This window comes from Sylvia atricapilla, chromosome 3 (assembly GCF_009819655.1).
Source record: "Sylvia atricapilla isolate bSylAtr1 chromosome 3, bSylAtr1.pri, whole genome shotgun sequence".
NCBI lineage: Eukaryota > Metazoa > Chordata > Aves > Passeriformes > Sylviidae > Sylvia > Sylvia atricapilla.
Genome location: NC_089142.1, coordinates 23,749,984 through 23,773,724, shown reverse-complemented (window position 1 = coordinate 23,773,724; position 23,741 = coordinate 23,749,984). Strand labels below are relative to the sequence as shown.

Below are 23,741 nucleotides of genomic sequence, written 5' to 3'. Positions count from 1 at the left end.
AATCATTGTATTATTATTAAAAATCAGCAGTATCATCCCTAAAGCCAACAGAGACACATTATTATTAAATGGTGAATGGAGTCAAATCAAAGACCATACAGTTTTAAAAGTTGTTAAATTACAACTGTAGTATTTAGTTGTCAGCTGTTATAAACTGAAGTTAGTTTTCATACTTTTAATACACTTCCTTGTTGTTTATACAATCATTTACATCCTTAAAAGGTTCTGAAGTTCATGAGAAGATAAAAGGCAGCTGAGGCCAAGACTAATCTATAACATTTTAATTTTTAAATGGCAGGCTATTTCAACATACTTCTGTACTACGCTATATAACTTATTGAAGTAATTAGCAATATTACCATGTGTGCATAAATATAGCTTTACATGTGGTGGTTATAAATTATACTTTAGCACTACTCATAAACAAATTTAAGCTCCTCTTTTAACCAAAAATGCCCTCAAAGCAACTTTTTGACAAGCATCTCAATATTAGTTATTGTAAACACAAAAAGAAGAATGCTTCTGTGGAAAACTGCTTCTGTGTGCTCTTTCCCTAATAGCCAGAGGAGAAATCACCACCTGGATTATTAACTGGGGTAGAAATAGCCTTTTTATATGCTACTAAGGAAGCGCAGCAAGAGAGGAGGAAAGAGCCATGATGCACCTATGTTGTCATAGACACCTGATACATCCCTCAGGAGACTCTGCTGCAGAGTACTGCAATGGCAGAGTACAGGACAGGCTGGACCCATCAAGTTCAGGTACCACAGCCTAGCATGGGGACCCCAGTCTGTCTCCTGACACACAAAAAAATCAACACACCTCTACAATTTATAGGAAAGATTAGCCTTCCAAAAAACCTGTGTTATTCCCAAATGTATTTTTTGGGAATGATTTGTTTCGTTCATCTAGAAAGTTCTGGTGGAAATGGAAGAAAAAGTGTAAGGGTGATTTTCCATGCCATCCCTAGGCTTCCCTAAGCTGGATGCCTGAATTTATGGTATATGTCCATATTTCAGTTTTGGGAGCTGGATATTTGCACTGGAGTGTTATTAAAAACACTCTGTTCTCAAAGACTACCTCTGAAGTACACTCTTTTATTTCATTAAAAAGCTCTCCTCTGATATTCTTCCTAATTAGTGTGAGCCAGCACAATCTGCCAAGCAAAAATCACAGTATGCAATAAAATATGCATACTGCCACATTCAAGAAGCAAAATTGAATTGATCAGTCAAGCATTGTGCTGGCATAAAACTGGGAGACCTCTGCTGCTTTGCCAGCACTGCTTTGATTTGAGGTTCAATAGAAATGCTGAATGATGAATAGTAAGCTGAGATTTCTCACCACATGACTAAATGAGTTGCAAGTAAAATGTGGAACCTGCAGTAACTGTGTATGCTAGAGAGAATTAAAATGTTAATTGGGTTTAATGTTTCAATAATTGAACAAATGACTCAATATAGATATTTTCATCATATGTTAGAATGTCTGTGTATGTGACAAAACAGCTTCAATTCACCTAAACTGTGGGTTTTCAGCCAGCTCTGTATCTTGGAAAGCAAAGTATGGATCAACCCAGATTCTGAAGGATAAGCAAGAACTACAGGACTTCTACCAAAGCAAGTTCTCTACAGCGCTGGCTGAGTCCAAAGAAATGCACTTTCAGCCCTGATAACAGTCTCTTTACCAAACAGCTGAACTCTTGCCCCAGGCTTTAGGGAAACAACAAAGAAGTGTATGAGAAAATTAATTTTAGTGTCATGTTCACACAGGTAAAATTATCAACAGACACAGCAGTGAAGAGACTCCAGCCGGGATGGATTTACTACAGTGGAAAGACACCTCAAGTCTCAAATGCCAGCACTGTAATAATGCATGTGCTTGTCTATCTGATATTTGCACTGTCTATGTGCTAGTCAACATCTGATATCACAAGTAGATGCTTGTTCAGACTCACCCAGGATCGTTTAGGAGCAAACAAAGTGTTTTTGCACACAAAATACAGAGCAATTGTAAATGTACTTACATATCTGGTTTCACGCCCAGCTGCTCGTTGCAGTGTTGTTGACGTCTTGTAAAAAAAACAGATATATAATCAATATACTGAGATACTCTGAATAGTAACTCCAAGAGATTTTCACCTTTCTGAGAATTTATTAACTGCTCAAATTCAGGAAAACTTGTGTTTTCCAGGAAGACTAACACCATACATGAGACAAGGCATATTTAAGTTTTGCTTGCACGTTTATTATAAAAAACACTACTTAATTTTATTGCTCAAAAACATTGATCTTGCTCTGTTGAGGATGGCATTTAATATGAGAATTCTCCTAACAAAATGCTTATTATTAGAGAGCCATAGGTATAATTGCCCCAGGAAATTGAAGTCATATTTGCTCACAAAATACAAAATATGGCTTCTCCATGCTTTCCTTTGCAAGAATTTGCTTTAATTTGACTAACTCATGACAATACCAAGGCATTTACTTATCAGCTCTCTCTTTCTTCCATGTCTGTGACCTACTTTTATGCTCTGTTAAGCACTTTCTGATCTCATTCTGAGATCCTCACCACTTTTAGCTTGGTCCCTATGCTACATCCTGTTAAGCTCACCTTTTTCTCCCTTTTATTTGATTTCATGACTGCTAAAAGATGCCTTCCATTCTCAATTGTCCAAAGAAGTGGTTTTTGGATACTCCAGCTAAGCTTGGTAACAGCATTTTCACCATTCCAGATTCTTCAGGCATTGGAAAACACACTTAGTAACACTGTCTGCCCGTCCTTCTCCTGCTATCACATTTCTGTCTTTCAGCCTCTTGGAGCAATTCACCATTGCATGTTGATTGACAGAAGTAATTTCAAAAACAAAAATTAAATTTGAATTGTATATTCAACACAGCCACTGAGAAATGCTGGACTTGTGCCCTATTTTTGCATGGTGGGCTGGACATTCAGCAGGATATTTTGAATGGATTAACTTTTTGATGAGTACATCTGCCAGAAATTCCTTTCCTCCCATTTTTGTTGCATTTCTACCATTTTTACTTTCCTATATCTATGACGAGCAACTTAAATTTACCTGGAGCAAACTGAATACAAGACCTTCCTCCCTAGGTAAGCCGTCCTTCTGAACCCAGAAGGCACATCAGTATAACTTAATGAAACCAGAAGTTTAGAAATAGAAGATTAATCCTGCCTCTCACTACCTATTTCTTAGTTATCCAGGAGAAAGAGATGTTGCAGATATCCTCCTTCTCGGAGTGGTGAGACTTAAAAGTAAATCAGAACTTCAGAGCAATCCAACAATTAATTTAATACTCTCATTATTTGAAATAAATAATGAACTTGAAAAAAGCCCTATGTTCTGAAAGATGCATCCAGCCATCAAAGCTAGAAACATTGCTTGTTTTGTAGTAAGGACACATGGATGAGATGAAGTCTGGGAGAAGGCCAGAGACCCTGCCATATGGCAGGCAAAGTATGAGAGATTTGTAGTCTCTGAAGCCTTAATATACTCTTTCATAATGTATCTCCTCCTGAGTTCAGGAAAGCATCCTGCAGCAAAGACTGCACTGACTCTAGGGCTACAGTTCTGTCTTTCCATGCTTTTTTTAACCACCAAACACTTCTATTATTGCATTTCTCAGCTGCAGCTTTGAGTTGCCATTAGTCTTACTGTTGCAGCAGTCTCTACTGATTTTGCCTACCTTTATAATTACCTGAAGAGAGCCCTTGCCGTGGAGGTGGGCTTATTCACCTACCTTGCCAGCATCTGACTCCGTGCTCATCTGCAGAAAACTTGGAGAAGACTCACACCGGCGCTGGAAAATTATTTTCAACAGAGAATGGATATATTAATGACAAGAGACAAAAGGAAAGGAAGACAATAAGTCCATTCCACATAGTGGTGGGTTACCATAGTCAAAGGGTCCTGCAGGACTTGATCAATGACAGCACACAACTCTTCTGTTTGTTGTCTGAGCTGGGCAGGTGAGCACATCTGAAAAGGGAGGATGGATCACTCAGTTAAACTTTGATTTTTGCTTTCAAATAAAGATCTGAAAGCTAAGTAACATCACTACCTCTGAATGAGTGTCCAAAGCAGTGCCTTCAGTCCCACTAGCAGGTATGGTAGGTTCTTCTAATGCCTGCAATTCAAGAGGTATTGGTGTGACACTGAGTTGACATTTTTGAAGATCGAGCAAACATACACTTTCTTCCAATACCCGGTTTCCAAAAGTGGCACTTACTCTTTCACCATGGAAAGATGGGAAAAAAAGGAGAAATTACAGGCCTAGTGATGTTCTTTAGGTTACCAAAACCTGATTCAGAATCTAGATATGGGTTTACAGAGAAGAGAGTATTCAATCAGGGTGAGTCATCTCCACTTCTGAAAAATCAGAAACTACCAGCTCAAATTGTCTTCTCCTTCACAGTAAATGTGACACAGTGAGGGTGCACTGTGGACCACAGTGGTGTTGGCAGATGCCTGCTGTGTGCCAACAGACAGCCACCTCTCAGCAGGTGAACAAGGCAGGGACCCAAACACACAAAAGGCCCTTTCTTTTCCTTCAGTAGATGTTTTCTGTAAAAAGCATCTCCTGTTTAAAGACAATGGTGATTTCATCTTGCAACAAAAATAGCATTTGCCATGCTTGGGTTTTAGCTCAAAGTCAAAAATGTATGAATCAAAATATGTTCTATATTCTATTTGTACAGAACAAATATATATATTTACTCACATTAATCAGGGATGCAATCTCTCCAAAATGAAACACAGGCTTCTTGTGGCTTGGCTATACCACTCACTTTCCTATACAAGTACTTGAAGCAGGTTTGAGAACACTGGAAATCAGTTTACCAAACCCTTAACTTTATAAGGGTGACAAAACACCCTCAAAAGCCAAAATCCACTGCTCAGTTCCCTTTTCATCTTTATCCAGCATCTGTGAAGCACATTCTTCCTGCCATCACCCATTTCTACTTTGAAGTGATTTTCAAATAGACATCGTGCTGAGACCAAAAATTACTCTGGAAGCTTGCTGATGTGTCTGCTAAAGCTGATCTACAGGGAAGGGAACTGCAGGATTTGTGGAGTTTTTTTTGTTTAACACATTATGTTTTTGTAAGGTTTCCTTTTGTTAATTTTGAGAGGTTTTAAGTAATAAGAGTAATAAGGGTAAAATAAGAGAAAAAAAGAGCATCCCAGTAAAGCCCTTTTTTCATGCATGTGGGATTCTGCATTAATGGACTGGTCCCACTGAAGTGGGTGAAGTGGGTATGAGGGCTGCCAAATGCAGAAGACATATGTAGACCTGTGATGGAAATGTCAGAATATTTAAAAATTAGAAAAGAAGCATACTTATTTCTGAGTTTTACTTTGCTGAGTGCATTTATTTCTTTCCTTGTCCAGCTACTGGCAATATACATCTGTGTACATCTAAGCAAAAAGTTAACGACAATTTACTTTTAACATTATCATACTAACACCCACAAATGATCTTGCACAAAAGCACATTTATGGAACACCATGTCTTCAACTAAAATTAAAAGTCGTTTTTCCCCAATCATTTCTTCCTTCCTTTCTATCTCTTGACAAATGTGTTGGCCTTAGAGTAGTTGTAGTTCAAAACATAAAAAGTAAAAGTGACTCACTTTGATATACAGAAATTAACGAAATCTTATCCCAAGACAGATCAGGAAAAGATTAACAGTCTTTCTCATCTCTGAAGTCTCATTATAGTCACCCACTAGAGTTTCAAAAAGACATACAGTGCTGATGAAGAGGAGGGGTCAGCCAAAGAGAGCTCAGCACTGCACTCAAATACAGTGCCCCTGGTTCAATAAAATTAGGTAGAAGAGTCATTTCAGTACCTATTAGTGTCAGGATTGACAAAGCCTGATGTAGAGGGATGATGAGTTTGAATGTGAGTTATGAAAAAAGAAAACTTTTAATCAATCATGAGTTTGGAATGGAGAAACATCTAAGTTTCTCAAAACCCTCAAGCAACCAGTAAAATAATAAACATAATGAAGGAATTGTAAAGAAAAAAACTACATGTTTCTGTTTCCTATTCACTTCACCAGAATGGTGAGTGAACAAAATCAAGTGTAAGAAACCATTACCCTGAAGATTTGGGGGCATCTTTCCAGAGGAATTACAGCTATATCCAGAAGTCTTTGTTCAGAATCAAGACTGGCCAATTTAAGAATCTATCAGTTTCAGAAACTGAGTTCCCAAATATCTTTCCATTTCGGAGCCTTCAGTGACTAAGGAATTCAGGCAAGCACAACACCAAGGTCTCTCCACAGTCCCTCTGAGATAAAACCATCATGCACAAGCCATGCTAGAAAAAGATGCACTGTTCTCCCTTTCTGTACCTTTGGGAAAATAAAATTTTAATCTTCAAACCAATTAATCTAATTTCATTCACTCTTAGACCTCTTTAATTCTCCTTTGTTTCTTTCTTCTTTCTTTTTACTATTTTCATTTTTTTCTTATTTCAACAGCTGAGTTCTCCAAAGAAAGAGTAGAAACAAGAAACTATACTTCCAAAACTATCCATATCACCTCTACAAAGGTAAATGATTCTGTTTAATCTGTTGTTAGATTTTCAAAACACATCTCAATTTTTTCCAGCATGTCTTCTTTTTATTTTCACATTTTCACATAGAAAATTTGAGATAAAAATGTACAACTACTTTTTTTCAAAATTACTGGTGTTATCATGCAAAAAGGTTATGATTAATTCCTATCTACATACTGCTGATTAGCACTATCAACAGTATTCAAGATTCACTTCCTGTGCTGATGGTCTAACAATATTAGAAGTGGAACATTCTTATCTAGACATTCACATTTTTGATTATATATAAAACAACAATCTAAAAGAACATTATAATTTAGATAATGAAAATGTAAAGCAATTTAAAGGAAATAACCAGTTGCTGTACCACTATTTTTTCCTTGAAAAGGGCAATTTTGAGGGTGTGATGCATTTGTGCCATTGACATCACTGACAACTACAACCCTTCCCTCCTCTTTCTTTCTTTTTGATTGCAAAAGCTCTATCAGAGATGAAAGGATACTGATAAATCACCCAAACACAATCTCCAGTATTTCCTTAGAAGACTGAAAGGTCCAAGCAACATATATGAAATATAGAACATCATTTCATTCACCAATGAACCATACCAACAGAAAGAGAAAAAATTAATTTTGTGGCCTAGATCTGCCACAGCTGTCTTCTTACTGCATTGTGAAAACCCTGGACTGAGCATAATTTTCCCATCATTATCTTTTCCTAAACCCTCTGCCCATGCAAAAAAAAATCCCACTGTATAATGGAACTTCATATATCATTGATTCCTTTATCTTCTTTCTTGAAGGTTCTGGGGGATTATACTGAAAATTTTACTGAAATTATACTATTTTCTGTCCTATAAAAAAAATAATACTGAAAACTGTGAGGTCCATGAAAAATGAGCTCATAGGCTGCTCCTACATTGGCATATTTGATTATTATTACAGACAAACTAGGTATTTTATTTAGTCCTACAACTGCACAAGTTATTGTCTTTCTTACCATCCTGCATTTGTTTCTAGCCTTGAGAAACACTTTGATGTGAATACATAAACTGGATGCAAGAAATTCACCTAGTGAGTGCACACCAGATGTATCTGAGGAAAATTAAAACCTATTTTTATCAAATATTCTCAACAAAGTCTTGTCAAAAATGCTTTCCAGGTTGTTGGGGGTTAGGTTTGTTCCTTTTTTACTTACAGAACTTTTCCCCATAAGCTGCTAGGAGACTATGTGTTAGGTGCTTATGGGTGCTCGATCAAAACAAAGACGTGGCCAGAAGCCGGGAGGGGGAGATGAGACAGCTTCTCTTGCTCTCGGCATCAGAGAGAGGACGGCCAGGCTGCTGCTTGCTGCGGGAGGAGTTCACTGTCCCCACCAGGTCCGGCCCTGGGAAATCTACCACCATCTGCTCGTGTGCCCTGGAATCCTGAGCTCCTCCTGCCCTGCGGGGCCCTGTCCCGCAGCCTCCGTTCGCTCGGCGCTGCTTTGGGGCTTTTTGCTGCGCTGTGGCCCCGCACTGCCCTGCCCTGCCGGGGCATCCCTGATGTTCCAGCACCACCGAGCTTCTGATCTCATCCACCAGCCCGGGATTTTCCAGCTTTCCAGCCTGGTGCTCTCGGAGTCCCAAGACACTGGGCTGCCCTGGTTCCTGGATCTGTTATTATTAATGCTGTCGTTGTTGTTTGTTTGCCTGGTTATACATACCAGTGAAGAACTGCTATTCCTATCCGCATACCTCTGCCTGGAAGCCCTTTTAATTTTCTAAGTTATAGTAATTTTGAGGGAGGGGATTTGAATTCTCCGTTCTGAAGGGAGGCCCTGCTCCTCCCTAGCAGACACCTGTCTTTCAAACTGAGACACAGGACCAGAAAGTTCTGATGGGTCTGATAATAGCCAATCGTCCAGCAGTTAGGTCAATCATCTGAAAGTGAGAAAAAATGGCTTCCAGGTTCCTGCTGTATGATTTCAAGAAGCAATCTGTACCTGCCTTTGCCACGATCAGTTCCTATAGCAATGGATTTTTGAGAATACAATAACTAAGAGGTTTTTTAAGGCAAGAACTTAAAGCTGGGTCTTCAATGTAGCTGAATGCTGCCATATTTCCTCAGTTGCATTTCTTCCTTTTCATTAAAAAAAACAAACACACAAAACCAAACAAAGAAACAAACAAAGAAACAAAAAACCAGCCAAACCCAAAACCAAACATATAATTTTTTCCTTCTGCATGCGGAGGAAAATACCTTTTTCTATTTTTTTCTTCCACAAGGAGAATATGCTGCACTGCCTACAGTCTGTTTCTGTAGGCGATGGGATGCAATTATCAGGTCTTTGGAGTTTTCCAAGAAGTGTAGCAAAATATGGAAAGACTGTTTTATTTTTTCTACATTTACACTTAGATTTTTTTTTACATTTAGAACTGAAATTATTGTTTTCTCCTTGTAATTAGTTGATAATGCAATCCAGATGAGACAACATTTGCACCTCTTCCATCCATAGCCAGTCATATCTAGTGTTTTTCAGAAGACTTGGTAAGTGTGGGATCAGCCTGAGCTGTGAAGCAGGTTTTTTTCATGAAACATTCCATCACCCTGTGCCACACTTCCTCCCCAGTTCAGGCTGAGGAAAGTCTGAGCAGAACATTTGCAGAGTCAAGTCTGTATGCCCATGTTTCTTTTCCACCAAAATGATGCTCAGACGAGGGAAATTCACCCCAATCAGTTTGTAGAGGGGATGTGTAGCTGGACAAATACAGCAAACCCATATTCTCCTGCATAGACCTTGCTGTAGACCAAAACCCACTGAATTGTTAAGAGAATACTTTTTTGGTTTATAAATCCAGAGCCTATAACAGGTTTTGGGTTACATCTCAAATTTTATGTAATCCTGAAGACGAAGTTGGACTTGTTTTAAGAGACAATTTTCAAGGCCCTTGAAAGAAAGAAGGAGTTAATAGACTTCTTCTACATTGGCACATTTGGTTATTATTACAGACAAACAAGTCCTCTATCACTCTACAGCTGCATAAATTATTGCCTTTCTTTCTTAACACAAGGTATTTAAAGTTATGAATTTTTCTGTAGCTCCCAGAAATAAACTCTTCATCTATCCATTTTGACTGAAAGACATTGTAGTAAATACTTGATAAACACAACCTCTAAATAACAGACATATTGCTTTTTAAATAATACCCAATTCAGAAGGGAATTTTGAATTAGACTGTGACCACATCGATTTAATTGTAGAACCTACACAAGAATGAGCATCTGCAGAAGGGTGACTCACTGTTTCAGTGTTAATAAGGCCAGAAGGAATGACAGTGCTCACCTTATTATGACGTCTTTAAACCACAGGACTATCTGGAACATGAGGAGCCAGAGAATTGTCCTGCCTTGATATTTCAATTTTTGTGATAAAAAGCCTATTTCAGTCTCCAGTAATTTTGTATAATGGTTAATTAATTCTTTCTGTCAAATTTTTGCCTTAAGCCTATATTAAGCTTGTTCAACTCTCCCTTCTGGCCAGTGGATCCTATCATCCACTGGGCTGAAGAGTTCAGTATCACAGCCTGTGAACCTGCCACAAAGCTCTGGATTTGTGTGGATGTGATGGCACTGCTGACTGACCCTGCTTAACACCAACTCATTACTAGCATTTCTGTCATCCTTGCTCAGGCACTGTGGAGCTGTGGGCTTGCTGGCAAGGACATTGTCCTGCCATCCTGACTGCCATCTCAGCTCTCTGCAGAGCAACCTCTTCTTGCTGCTCCCTGACAGAGCCTGCTCATGCTGAGGGTAAGTCCCTTAAAAACAAGTTTTGTTTTTCTGGCTGTGAAGGAAGTTACAGCCCAATCTTCCTAGAGATATCCCGGATAGTGCAGTTTGTGAGCAGAGAACAGGTGATGTGAGAAACATCAGGTTCATGCAAATTCAAACAGCTGGGAAGTTTGCCAGTAAGGAGATTTTATGAGGTTAAGCCACTTCTGGGTTTCTCAAAGTATATGCATATATAGCAAATCAACCTTTTTCTCTCTACTTATGGGCACATATTTGAACAAGTCTCTTTGAGTAAGAGTACTGGAGGACAAGAAGAACATGTTCTAAAAGAAACATTAAGGTGATGACAAACTAATGGTTTCATAAAGCAGAAGTTGGAAAATGCCAGTTTAAATTAAACCATCTACACAAACATAAAAAAATAACTTGAGAAAGAAAGTTAGACACCAAGAGAATGTTTAGAGGCTGACAAATCATTGTACCCTACATGGCACGTGAGTGGCAGTTTTTTGTCATGGGACCTAATTAATACTGCAGATGAATTGCTACTAAGATCACCCGCAACACAACTCTGACTAATTTTATTTCTCATGAGCACTTGAATTAAGTAATATAATTACTCACACAGTGGGACTAAGTTGACTTCTGACAATGTGCATTTCTAATTTAATCAGAGAACAAAACACTTTTTTAGCACCTTAGGCTAAAAACTGTATCTAAAATTATGTTGTATTTCTAATCACACAATAATTATTTTAACGTTAATAAAACTTCACTGATACAGTTAAAATCTTATTGTCCTAAATCTCACTCTTTTTAATGCTGTGTATAAAACGTTTTGCATAAAATGGGAACAACATAATTACTGTCATTGAGCTAGAATGTATCATGAGTTCCCCACCCAACATTTCTGAGGAGAATACTTGGATATTAGGGCTTGGTAAAATGGGGCCCAAGTGTGCCATGTGACTACTTCATGCTTTCTCATAGGAATCGTACTCTAAACTCTTATCAGCTAACACAACGGGACTAGTTGAGGAGCACTTCAGTTAGCTGCTGCTGCAGATCAATAGAAGATTGTTATCCATAACTTCTGAGATGGTAGAAAGCTTGTACTCGGGCAATGCTGAAACATACACTTACAAAATTATTTAGTCAACAGTCTCTCCTGAAGGCAAACCCTATAGCAGAGAACTGATTTCTTATTAGCACTACATGACCGCTTTCACTACTGAAGGATACACAAAGGCTGCAATTTTCTGTAAATCAGTGGATAACCAAAAGTCTATCTAAACACAGATTCTTTTCCTACAAATGCTGGCATTAGACTGCACACATCAGTTTTATGTATTGGGGATAAGTAACATGCAGGTTGTGAGTCAATGCCTCAGAGGGCACTCAGCAAGACCATCAAAAGAAATCCATTTTCTTACAAAAAAGTGCAATCAGACAGCTGACATCAACCCACTAGTTCACATCAGGAGTGTGATCTTAGAGCGAGTAGTACCCTGCTCAGAGTCACCTACCTGGCTTGGGTTGCAGAGTGGTGCAGTCTCAGAGTGCACAAACAGTGCCTTTCAGGTGAAGTCAAAAATGAAGTGGTACTTCAGGAGTCCACCAAATTCTTCCACCTGCTAACAGGCTTTCTGCTCAAACAAAACCCTCCCAAAATACATTCTGTAGGGGTGTAGAATCTCCTGCATCAGCTATTTTCCTTTACAGAGCCGTTTCTATTGCACCACATTGCAAGCTGAAGCAAACACAACCTTCATTAGTGCGTTCAAGATTTAAGTAAGGGAAGGATCAGGTTTTATGCAAAGGATTAAAAAACCATTCAAGACTAAGAGAACATTGGAAAAGAAAGGAATGTCTCCTTCTTTCTCAAAAAGAATCTGATTTATAGCACTTAACTTACAATTACTAGATCACAATCAGAAATATTTCAAGGGAAAAAATATCATCTTCAAATTTTGTACACAGTTAAGTTCACCCTAGACAGTAACTTGAGGCTTTGTAAACTACTAGTGAAATCAACTGAGCTGTATATGTGAATAAGTATTCAGATGTGTAATCAGGAATGCGTAAAGAAATTAATTAGAGGCTAAGTTCTTCAGCTAGGTCTTGAACAGAAAGCTTTTTCTGATAAAGCTACAAACTGGATGTAAGCATGATTAAGCATGTCTTTAAACATACAAGACACTTAGCTCATGGATCATCAGAGAAAATTTTTGTTAAACTTAGCTATTCATTTGAGCAGAAATAATTTGGGAAAAATATTTTTATAACGAATATCCATGGGTGTTTTGAACCCTTCATGCAAAGCTTAAATTTTCAATTTCAAATCTACTTTCCAAGTAGAATTGGCTAAATAAGACTATACAGCCCAGCCTTTGTTGACTGTGACTTTGGCCCTAAATCAATGCACTGAAGTCTGGATTTGACTCTCTCTGCCTGTCCTACAGAAAATGATTGTTACCACAAACTGCATACTGGGAATTGCCCCCTGGCTAGCTCTTACAGTATTCAGGACGAATGGAAGTTAACAGAGGTCAGGACAATGGCCAGGATGTTTCTCACAGTTTAACAAGACAGCTGCTCAAAATTGCATATTTTGGGATGTTAAATTTAGGGGTATAAGCACAGCTGCCCAATAATCATTAACTGATCTACTGATTGTCAGGTCCCAGAAGAGCAATGCTTCAGATGCTTTCCAGTAACAAAACAGATTTTGAGATGTTGCCATAAAAGGCAGTTCCTTTAGGACACTGGGTATTTTTTTCCTTTATTATAGTAAATTGATTTTCAGAAATTCAGATTAGTGAAGTCTGATCTTCAGTAAAAGTCGCTGATCCTGAAAAATGTCTGGAATTACAACCCTGAGTAGTTCCCAGAATTTACATTCTGCAGAAATGTCAGAACTTGTACATGAAATTGAATAGTCCCGAATATACAATGCAATGCTCATGTCTCTGAGCAAACACTAACCTTCTGTTCCATAAGCAATGTGTTTGTTGGGATTGCTGCAAATGCCTTGTAGCTTGTCTTGATCTTGTACTGCTAAAAGGGTAAACCAGAAAGCAGGAAGAGAAGTAAAACAGGGTAGAAGAGAGAGAGAGAGGGGGAAGACAGGGGAAAGGTATGACAGAATGAAAGACAATTACAATCATCTTGCAGACACGTTGCAACAAAACAATGCTTACATATTTCCTAGAAAAACTATTTCTTTAAAAAAATCTAGAGTTTCTGTTAAGGTTTTATGGTAATGTACATATTTAGTTCTTAGGAATGAAGTAGGACAAGGCAAATTCCCTCTACCTTATAGCTTCCAAAGTTTAACCACTTTCTGCAGACTACTACCCTTGAATGAATATCAGAGGAGGCTGTAAGTTTTTTCCAAGTTTTCTTGTGATTTGATATGAAAATGCACAGCTACTTCTGTCAGTACATCCACCTCAACAACCTCACACTGTTGCTGAGTGGTGTGATCCTGAACCATGAAATCAGAGGGATTTCTGTGATTGGCTCTCATGAGACTGCTTATGGTCCTTAAATGCTGAATTGCTTGTTTGAGTGGCTATATCATTTAAATCTTCACACAGCTGTTCACTTCTTGAATAAATAAGTCTACCACCCAAACAAAATAAGTATAGGAACTTACACACTCTAACAAAGCTAAATGAACTGACAATCTAAACCATAAAAAAATGTATGAGCTTGGGTATGAAAACTCTAAGATCAACTTTAAAAATTATTATTTTCAAGTAATTTATATTTTAGACTATATTAGTTTGCCCATCTTTACATACTATATTTTTTACATTTTCCTTGCAAATATAGAGGATGAATTCAGTAATTTTTAAAAGATTGATGAGATTCTTCTATACTTATAGGAGTTCAAGAGGTAGGATTCTTAATCACATGACTGCTAGAATTATTATTATTATTGTTATTACTATATTAAATATGTATTTGCTATATTGTTCCCTTTTAAACAACAATCTAACAAAAAAAGTCATAAATTCACACAACAATAGACTTTTAAGTTAGTGATTGAATACTTCTGGGACAATCAGCCAGAAATAAAGTATTTGTTAATCAGATCAGGTTTTTAAATGTACTATTACCTGCAACAGTAAATACTGGTAATTATGAAATAACAGTCTGTAGCGGTTTCATGGGGTATCATTCTTCCATATTATTTGATTTTTCATATTTGAATGTAGGTCAGGAATGCATATAGATCTACTCAAAACAGTTGGGGAACAGACTTTAGCAACATGGAGCTCAGCACAGCCACAAAACCTACCATAAAGCAGGAAAGATTATTCATGAGGAGCTCTATGCTACAAGGCTTGGTCACTGACTTTAAGCCTTTGTAGCATGTCTAGCCCATTTTGCAGTTCCCCATGGGTGTCTTGGGTGTTCATTTGAACAAGAAAACTAGAATGTTTTCCCCCAAACTCCCCAGACTGATATTTGCCCAAGCTCTCATGCTAGAATTGGTTTGCTTTTGGCTTTTTTGCCGTGGTGCAGACCAACAGACTTAACAGACTTAACTTTTGAGGCTGCTCAAAATTACTGCTGGATTCCTATGAAACAGATTCTTAAATGTATTTAGGCATTGAAAAAATAATTTTAAAAAACACGAAATAATGTGTAAAGAAACATATAGATGAGAAACCGAGTTAAAGACTTTCCACTCATCTCAGACCTCCAAAACCAGCACATTGCTCACAGGTTCTACAATATTTGGAAGTGATGAAGCACATGAAAGCAGTATAGAAACTTCTACATTTTAGCAGTCTGTTATGTCTTTGTTTAGTTCACATAATAGTACAACTAACCTCAAAGTGATCATAGTTCTATTTTCATATGAGATGAACATTTCATCATATATAAAAGCCTTTGCACTGTGGAAGACATTGTATTTCACTTGTTCAATTATGCAATTTTAGTTGGATATCAATTACAATCAAACAAGGATACATTTTTTGAATATGCCTATTTTAATATTTAGAATTAATCTTCCATCTCAGCGATCAGTATTTTATTTTTAGTTTAAAATAACTAAACATAAGCTTAGTTATGCTTAACTAAACTTATGCATATAGTTTTTGTATATGCGTAAATATATCTATGGAGCTATGCAGTGTTGCTGTCTAAATGTTCAAAGGGCAGGATTCAACTCATATGACTGTTGACATTTGAAAGTTATGTATACAAGCATAACTTAGGTGATTCTCTTACAGCTAGTGAAAAGAATATGGTGTATTGGGAAGATTATTTTATTTTACCTTTCTTTTTGCCTACTTTGGGATGAGATTAATTCTGTAGAAAAGCCTGTGATTATTAAAAAGCATTAGTGCTGACTGAAGAAACTGAATAGTAGACATCCAAGTTAGAATGACTAAATCTCATGTGAATAACTATCCCATGCTTTAAAGCCTTATCCACCAAAAAATAGGAAAAAGTTCAGTTCCAGCATTTGCATTCATCTGCTTTGTGTAGCTGTTAATTCAGTATGATTACTGTGATTATTGGCATCTTGAATGACTCATTCTCCAGTTTCCAACTAAGAATGAGTGAAGTTAAAAGCAAACAATATTATGTATAGAAAGAATTAAAAGGCTGTGCCCTACACTATTTCAAGACAGGTATGAGAATCAATTTCTTATGTGAGTTAAAAGTTTGCCCACTCTTCTGTCATCGAGACCTTTAGTAGATATAAAGTAAATGAAAAGTAAACAATGACCCAAATTGCAACATGCTGTTTCAGACTGCTATTTCATAATCACCAGATTTACTCAAACCAGAAAGCCAGAATTTGTTATTCTAACAACTATTCCTGCAGAATTTATCTTCCCTACTCTGTCCCACTGTCCATTTTGTCCATGAGGACACTATTAAAGTAGCTACAAAGTCTAGGAAGAGGGCTTTTATTTCCTGTGGTCACTCAAAGTCAACACTTCACACTGATCTGTGGATTTATGTTTATATTCACTTTTCAAAACATTCCCATTTTTAAATCATTAACAAATATAAACCAAGGGAAAGCACATGCTTATACATACACACATATACAAACAGTTAAATTAATAGGTTAGCCTTTGATTTGCATTAATTGGTGCATTTCCAAATTCTGGTTTAATAGATGTTGGTTTAATGTGTCTTAATGTTCCTGCAATGACTGTTGAAGCAACATCAATGCTGAAAAATTACACATGCCAAATTATACACACCAAGCACTTCTAGATGCTTTTTCCCCTTGATCTTCACTTAGCACATTCATATATGAAAAGATTTTGTCATGTGTCAACAGTCGTCACATGAAGCAATCTGGTTTTTGTCTAGTTACAAAATTAAGCTGATTACTACTAAATAGATCTAAATTCTGCTTAGGATATTTAAGTTTTCTCTCCTCAAAACTTTTCTTTTTTTTCTCTGGTATTATACTGAGATTTGAGGCTGGAGTGTCACAGAATAGCCTGCTACCATTAACACATCAGCAAAGTTCATTGAGCTATACCATAATCTAGGGATGGAAATAAGTGAGAGCAGGGTTGAATGGACAGTATTATTAACAGTAGATATAGTCTCAGACTCACGTTTTAAAGCCATGAGACACCTTTCCTGCACTGAACACCCATCTGCACTAGATTTAGGTATTTTAGGTCTTCCACATCTCCAGCTGAGTCAGCTTTGTCTACATTATTAAAAATTAGACTGGACTAATGGTCCAAGTCTGTTATACTGTGGACACTCTCCCAGTCTCCATGGGATAATGGGGCAGTTTCAAAATTGCCACCATATTTCATGATAAAGCAGAACTAATAGGAAAAGGGACAGTAGGAAAGACAGAAGGAGTATAATAACCTCTGCAAATATAAATCCAGGCAATAGCTCTGTCACAAGCAGAGAATTTCCCTACTGCCAGAGACCTCATAGTGCTCAATGCACGTGCTAGCAGGAACTGCAACTGTTTTGCAATCTGCAGGCTTGGTCACATGTTACAGTTTGGTCTCATGGGCTTTTATCTTGGAATTTCTACCATTTCATATCTCTTTTTGTTTCATAAACTAATACTGGCAGGGTGTAATAACACTGTACAGCTCTGCTAGGCACAATGGTTCCTCTTGGCTTGTTTGGGTTTCAAAAGAACCATTCATGACAATTGCTACTTTGTTTTGATTTTAACCTCTCATTTTACATTTAACATTTTTAAGTCATCTCTGCCATGGCCAAGCTGTTAGTAGCAAAAGTGACACAACTTGATCTAGCAGACCAGGCTGTGATTTTGTGCTGTGAGCAAATGAACCAATAAAATATGATAGACTTTGTCTGATGGACAGAGCTCAGATATGAGTTAGAGGAAGAGAACACAGCACAAGGGAGGCATAGAGTGCAAAGTCTAGATAAAAGATGTTGGAAAGCCTCCTACACCTCTGGTGCCTTCTGCAACTAACTCCTTCTAATTGCATAGCAGTTACTCTTGTTTTCATCTACCTGCTGTATGCTTTTGGATATCCTTCCCTTCCCCTCCCCTTTAAATCTCCAGTGTGGCTGGTTCCAAGCCCTCCTGCAGCAATTGCCATCATTGCTCATTTTCACTCTACGATGGCTCTCCTGCCTTTGGGGGCATGACAAACAGCAGGAGCAAGGCTGATCTGCCAGGTGTGAGACTTTTGTATTTGCAGTAGTTTGGGCTGTAGGAAGCTTGGCTTTTCTTTCTCCCTTGTCCTCTGTCTAGCACAACAAGATCAGAGGAGTACAAAAGAAAGGGAAGAAGCAGGAGACTGTCCTCATCTTCCCCTGCAGGCCCTTGGCCACAGCATCTTTGCTCAGTCTGAGCTCATTATCGCCTCTGAGCTAGTCTCAGGGTGGCTGAGGTGAGGAAAGACTCCTGGGAAGTGAGAAGGACAGGTGCGATAGTATGCTTGGGAATTAGTTGTCAGTGGAACATCTAATTCATATAAATTAGATTAAACTGATTCTTGCTCAGCCGTGCACCTAAGTCACCATACCTCTATTAATTTCCCTGGGAACACGTATGGATTTACTTTAGAATGGAGTGAATAGAACATGCTTCATGGTCGATTTTTGATACAGGTGAGCTTCACAAATATGTGTGCCAAATGTACATCAGAGCCACTGGACATAAATCCATCTTTAGTAGTAAATCATATTATTCAAGAATAGAGTATCTTCTTTTCTATGCTTAAGAATTCCTAAAACATCTCCATAAATACAGAACACAGTGCTAGCAATTTGAAAGGTAGGATTTCATTTTCACCATATTCACTGTTGATACAAAACCTGTTCCTTTTCACATTTTTTCCACATCCCATTTATTTTAACTAGTATTCTGCAACATGGATGTGATTTTTTTTTTCCTACAGGGACAAAGACTATTATAAAGTAAACATGCACCAAGAGTACCTTGGGTTTGATGTTCTCATGGTCAGGAGGCAGGGAAAAAGACTGTGGTGAAGTCAGCTCTCTGGGTCTTGATGGCAGTGTGCCTGGTGACTTGTCTGAGATGGGAGATCTGCACTTTAACACTGATGAGGCGGTAAAATGCTCAGGTCTCAGAGAGGAGGACTTAGACCTAAAATTTTCTTGCCCCAATGAAGAATTAAATTGCAGTGGATGGAAATTAATATTACCAGTTTGTGGAACCAGTGGGGTAGAGTGAGGCCGTGGGACAGACCACTGCTTTGAGATGCTAGAAGGGGTAGGAGAGGAGGCACTGATCTCTTGAACAGATGTTTGGGGTGAATTTGATTTAGATCTGGAAGGTGAGTGCAAAAGACTTGGGGAAGGAGATGAGTGTTTTTCTGTGGTGGGAGACAATGCACCACTAAGACTGGTAGAAGAAAGCAAAGGGTATGACCGGCAAGTAAAGATGGGCGAGTAAGTGTGTACTCTCTGTGACTTCTGAGGTGCCCGAGACGTGGAGGCAGAATACCCCAGCCCTTCTGGAGAAGGAGAGGTGGGATATGAAGGAAAGGAAGAGGGAGCTGGGGCACAAGGAGGAGGCACTGAAGACTGCAAATCTGGAGAGGCAACTGATCTTCTATGGGAGGAGACAGGGCATGACAAAGAATTTCGGCAGTCTGGAGAAAGTGACTGAATGGAAGGGTGCTTTTTAGGAGAAAGGGACCTCGCTCGAGGGGTGGGATGAGGCTTGGAAGGTAAAGGGAGATGCTGAGCCCATCCTGAAAGCCAATAATTCTCTTTGCTGGGAGAATCTGGCCTTATAGGAGGGCTTGAAACAGATTTCTTGGGGGTTGGGGGAGTTGTTTTAAACTTTTGATCTATTGCAAGTGTTGAGGAACTAAGGGAGCTAGGGGAAAATGTGGGACAAGAAGCAGGAGAAAGTGGTCTTCGCTGAGAGGAGCCTGATCTCAAAATAGCAGTTAAGAGAGTCAGTCTGGTTGGCAGAGGGGATTTGACTCCTGACTTGGCTGAATTTCCTCTGGATAATGTTTGTGTGCAAGGTTCATTTATACTACATATGGTCGAAGAGGACCCGTAAAGAGAGGGTGGAGACAAAGGTTTAGGGCTAGGAGATAATGAATGTGTTATTATATTTACAGGGAGAGGAGACAGAGCATTCAAACTTTTGGAAGAACTAGGGGATACAGACTGAGCTAATGATCCTTGAATTTCAGTTGAACATAGAAGATTGGAGGAAAGACTTGGACTCCTTGCCAGAACAGAGGATGTGGTGAAGCCTTCCACTTTGCAAACACATCCAGGGCTATAGAGACTTGGTGTTTGTCGGTTATCAGACAATCGAGGAGTAGAGTACCAACTCTTTGAAGCAGAAGAGGATATTTTAGATATTGAGGGAGGTGAACTATGGGAAGCAGACTGAAAGTAGAGAGATGAGTCTTGCTTAGAAAACCCAGTTGCTGACTGCCAGTTGTTACAGGAATCTTCCAGCGAAGAGACTTGATTCATGTTAACCATGGTACCGCACACTACTTTCTGATTAATTGGAGAAATTAATTGGACAGCAGGTGGTTTAGAGGAAAGATGATCAGAGGTGGAAAGAGTAGAAATTAACTGGAGAGAAAAAAAAAAAAAAAAAAAAAAGAACAGAATTGTTAAAACAGGTAGAACTTGTGGAACTGTTAAACACCCCACATTTTAGTCCTGTGGTCATGCGTATAGGGTTTCCATTAGTACTGCTGTGTGGGTTAAAAACATAGGGCTGTTTTAAGCTTGGACATAGAGCCCGATGGATAAGGTCCTCACAGGAGGTGACTAAGGCAAACAAACTTTCTGATACTTTGGGTTTATGACACCTCAGTTTTGTTGATATTAACAAGGTTCGAGGCTACAGTATTTTTCATTTTAGGTAAAACCCAAGACAGTAGTGCCATGAGTTTCTGCAATCATGTGATTCCATCCACATTATATAAACACAATGGCAGGTAAGAAAATTGCAACAGTGTCCTGTCTCACTTTGCCAGCTCAGTGGAAAGCAGCCTTTCTAAAAATAGGATTCAAGTCAAGTGTTCTTTTTCTCGTTCAGTAAACAACTCCTTCTGCAGCACTGTGATACCAGAATGAGAATTTTGCTTGGAACTACTTAAATCAGACATCCAGTCTTCTTTTCACTTCTCCTGTCATTCACAGAGCAGAGCATTTGACAGTTTGCAGGCATGTAAGAGTCCTTATCCCCTTCTCCACAGTCTTTTGATACAATAATAAAACAGTAATGAGCTCTTTCATGAGTGTCTCTTTTCTTGGGTCTATTCTAATTAGGATTTGTCAAAACTAATTAGAGCACACAAGTATATTATCAACCTGTTATACAGTTTCATGCTTCTAAAGAAAGAATTCTCTCAAAATCTTCCAAATTATTATAATGCTGAAATTAAAAACTGAGGTATACACAATATGAATAAAACATACCAGTGTGAAATAGTGATTAAAGTCAACTATAAAATCAAAAGGAAACAAATTGTCACCTAACATTTGACTGAGCAATTTGAAAGCAGAGAAATTGACTCTAATTTCATCAAACTTGATGTAAATATAGGAACACCTATTTAACTACTGTTAGATATCCTGAAAATATTATGCAGGTCTGTGAAGGACAATTATACTATTCAGTTTCAACACACAACTTGCTCGTGGCTGTGGCTCAGCCTATGAATTATATTTTTAATTCACATGTCGTGCGCATAAGAGAGAGGAATGATGATGGTGAGGATGACGTAATATAGGATTGATATATCACAAAACAAAAATAAGAACAAAACAGCTAATTTTCAAGAGAAAGCACATGCAGAAGCTGCGACAGAAAATCAAGGCTTAAAAGCTTTCAAGGGCAAAATAAGGCCTAAATATAGGCTAAATACACACTTCAAAACCCAATTAGCCCTTATAAATTAAAGGGCTAATAGTGAAAACAGTATTAAATTAAATAGTGAAAACAGTATAATAATGAAAGAGCAAGAGCTCTTCTTGCTAAATGATACAATACGAATAGCAAGCCTTTTAAACCAAAGACACTTTCTGTAATAAGGTAACTTCAGAAAAGCCAGGTCAATGCTTTGATTTTTAGGAATAACACAAAACACCCAAATGCCTTTACAACAACACTAACTTCCCCTTGTTTTAGACATAGGTTAAGGGATCCCACTTCAAAGTGGAAATTCAATGGATGTATACAGGGCAAATATTGGAATATAAAAATTAATGTTGCTTATATCATTGTACCTATATTCTATTGGATTGAGAAATTAGGACTCTTGCTGACAATGTTCCTAATCAAGAAGCAAAAATACTGGAAATTGAGAATAATTTACTAGTATTTCATCTTTATGAAAAAATATTATTAAATATGTCATGAAAGATAAAATTATTTAACTAGTTGAAAAGCAGTGTGGTAATAAATCTGATAATTTGGAGCAGCCTCCTGAATTTAATAATGAATTCTGGAAGTTAATCAACTACCAAAAGAGACGTGGAGTATGAAATCTCTATATTTCAAAACAGAAAAGATAAATTTCCTTTACAAAGATAACAGATTAAAAGAAAGTGAGGAACAAATATGAAACTTCATAATAAAAGCACAGGATTTGCACTGACTTCTAATTAGTTAGAACTTAGTCAGATTTATAAGCAGCTACAAAAATGTTCATGGTAGCAGATGAAAAATATGCTCCTGAAAGTAAGATAAAGACATTTTTCAGTACTCTTCCAGTTTAAATGCCACTGAACATTTACATGCTGAGCTAATTGAGCCATTAATCAAGCCTTCAGAAATGATTTTGCTATTGAAACACAGTATTAATAACCGCATCAATAGATGATCAACTTCTTATTTACAGGATCAGGAAATTATAATCAAAGTGGGTTGGAAGTGACTTCCAGAGGTCATGTAGTCCAGCCTCCTACCTAAAGCAGGGCTCTCAGTGGCACCAGTGGCTCAGGTCAGCTGTGGCTGTGTCTCCTCAGTCTCCAGAGCTCTGATGGAGCTCCAGCACCCCCAGGCAGCCTGTGCCAGTGCTGCACCACCTCCCACTGAGGAAGCTGCTTCTGGTGTCCCCGTGGGACCTCCCACGCTGCAATTTGCAGCCATTCTGCCTCACCTGCCCCTGCAGGGAAGAGTTTGGCTCTGTCCTGTCCATGACTGCTCTGCAAGTGGTTCTGGGCAGTTTCCAGATGCTTTCTTGACTGTCTCTTGGTGGGAGTCAACAAAGCCAGCTCCTTCAGCCTCAGCTCATACATGCCCCAGACATATTTACACTTTTGTGCTGGACTCTATTCCCTTCCTCACATCTCTTTTGAATTTGAGGGTTGCTGGGCACCAAACTGAGCATGGCTTTACAGCTGCAGCCTCAACAGTGTCAGGTGAGATATAACAACTTCCTTCAGTCACTGGATTTTTTTTCTGTTTAGTTTCTCCACTGGTTTAAAACCCTCCTGTAGGTGAATTTGATTAGTGCAGAAGAAGTGAGTGACCAAAGTAGATTTGTGTTTCTTTGGTCTGTGATTCAACTGCAAGCCTTTTTCTCTTCTTGTGAGCACTTCAGATATGCGTGTCCCAAAAATGCATAAAGAAAGTTGAAATAGGTGGTAAGGTTACATTAGCACAAAGGGATAAAGTCACTTGAAAAATATCTTGGTGCCTTGTAGTTAATCATTCCAGAATTATCAAAGTGGACATAATACTAGTATTGAGCCTTGCCCAGGAGATCTTCAGGACATTTGAAATGGCAGAACCGAGCTGAACATAAGGCAAATGGTCATTCTGGTGAGGTCACATTCTTTTGGAAGGGCACAAAAGATGTGGTTAGTTATACCTGCAAGATCCTGAAAGATGTGGTGGTCAAACAGTAAAAGGGAAAAAATATGCAAACTG

At 38.3% G+C, this 23,741-nt stretch overlaps 1 protein-coding gene across 2 annotated transcripts in view; it reads right to left on the bottom strand.

Annotated features, from left to right (window-relative positions):
* The window catches only part of MLIP (muscular LMNA interacting protein), a 104,406-nt gene that overhangs the window by 31,706 nt on the left and 48,959 nt on the right, over positions 1 to 23,741 (bottom strand). Inside the window, exons 4-9 of one of the 2 annotated variants that reach the window (XM_066314944.1) lie at positions 18,797 to 20,428; positions 13,346 to 13,417; positions 4,083 to 4,148; positions 3,917 to 4,000; positions 3,762 to 3,821; positions 2,027 to 2,071 (exon numbers count right to left, since the gene is read on the bottom strand). In XM_066314944.1, coding sequence (XP_066171041.1) covers positions 2,027 to 2,071; positions 3,762 to 3,821; positions 3,917 to 4,000; positions 4,083 to 4,148; positions 13,346 to 13,417; positions 18,797 to 20,428 — 1,959 coding nt within the window. The remainder of the gene's footprint in view (positions 1 to 2,026; positions 2,072 to 3,761; positions 3,822 to 3,916; positions 4,001 to 4,082; positions 4,149 to 13,345; positions 13,418 to 18,796; positions 20,429 to 23,741) is intronic. The other variant, XM_066314945.1, reaches the window with a different exon arrangement.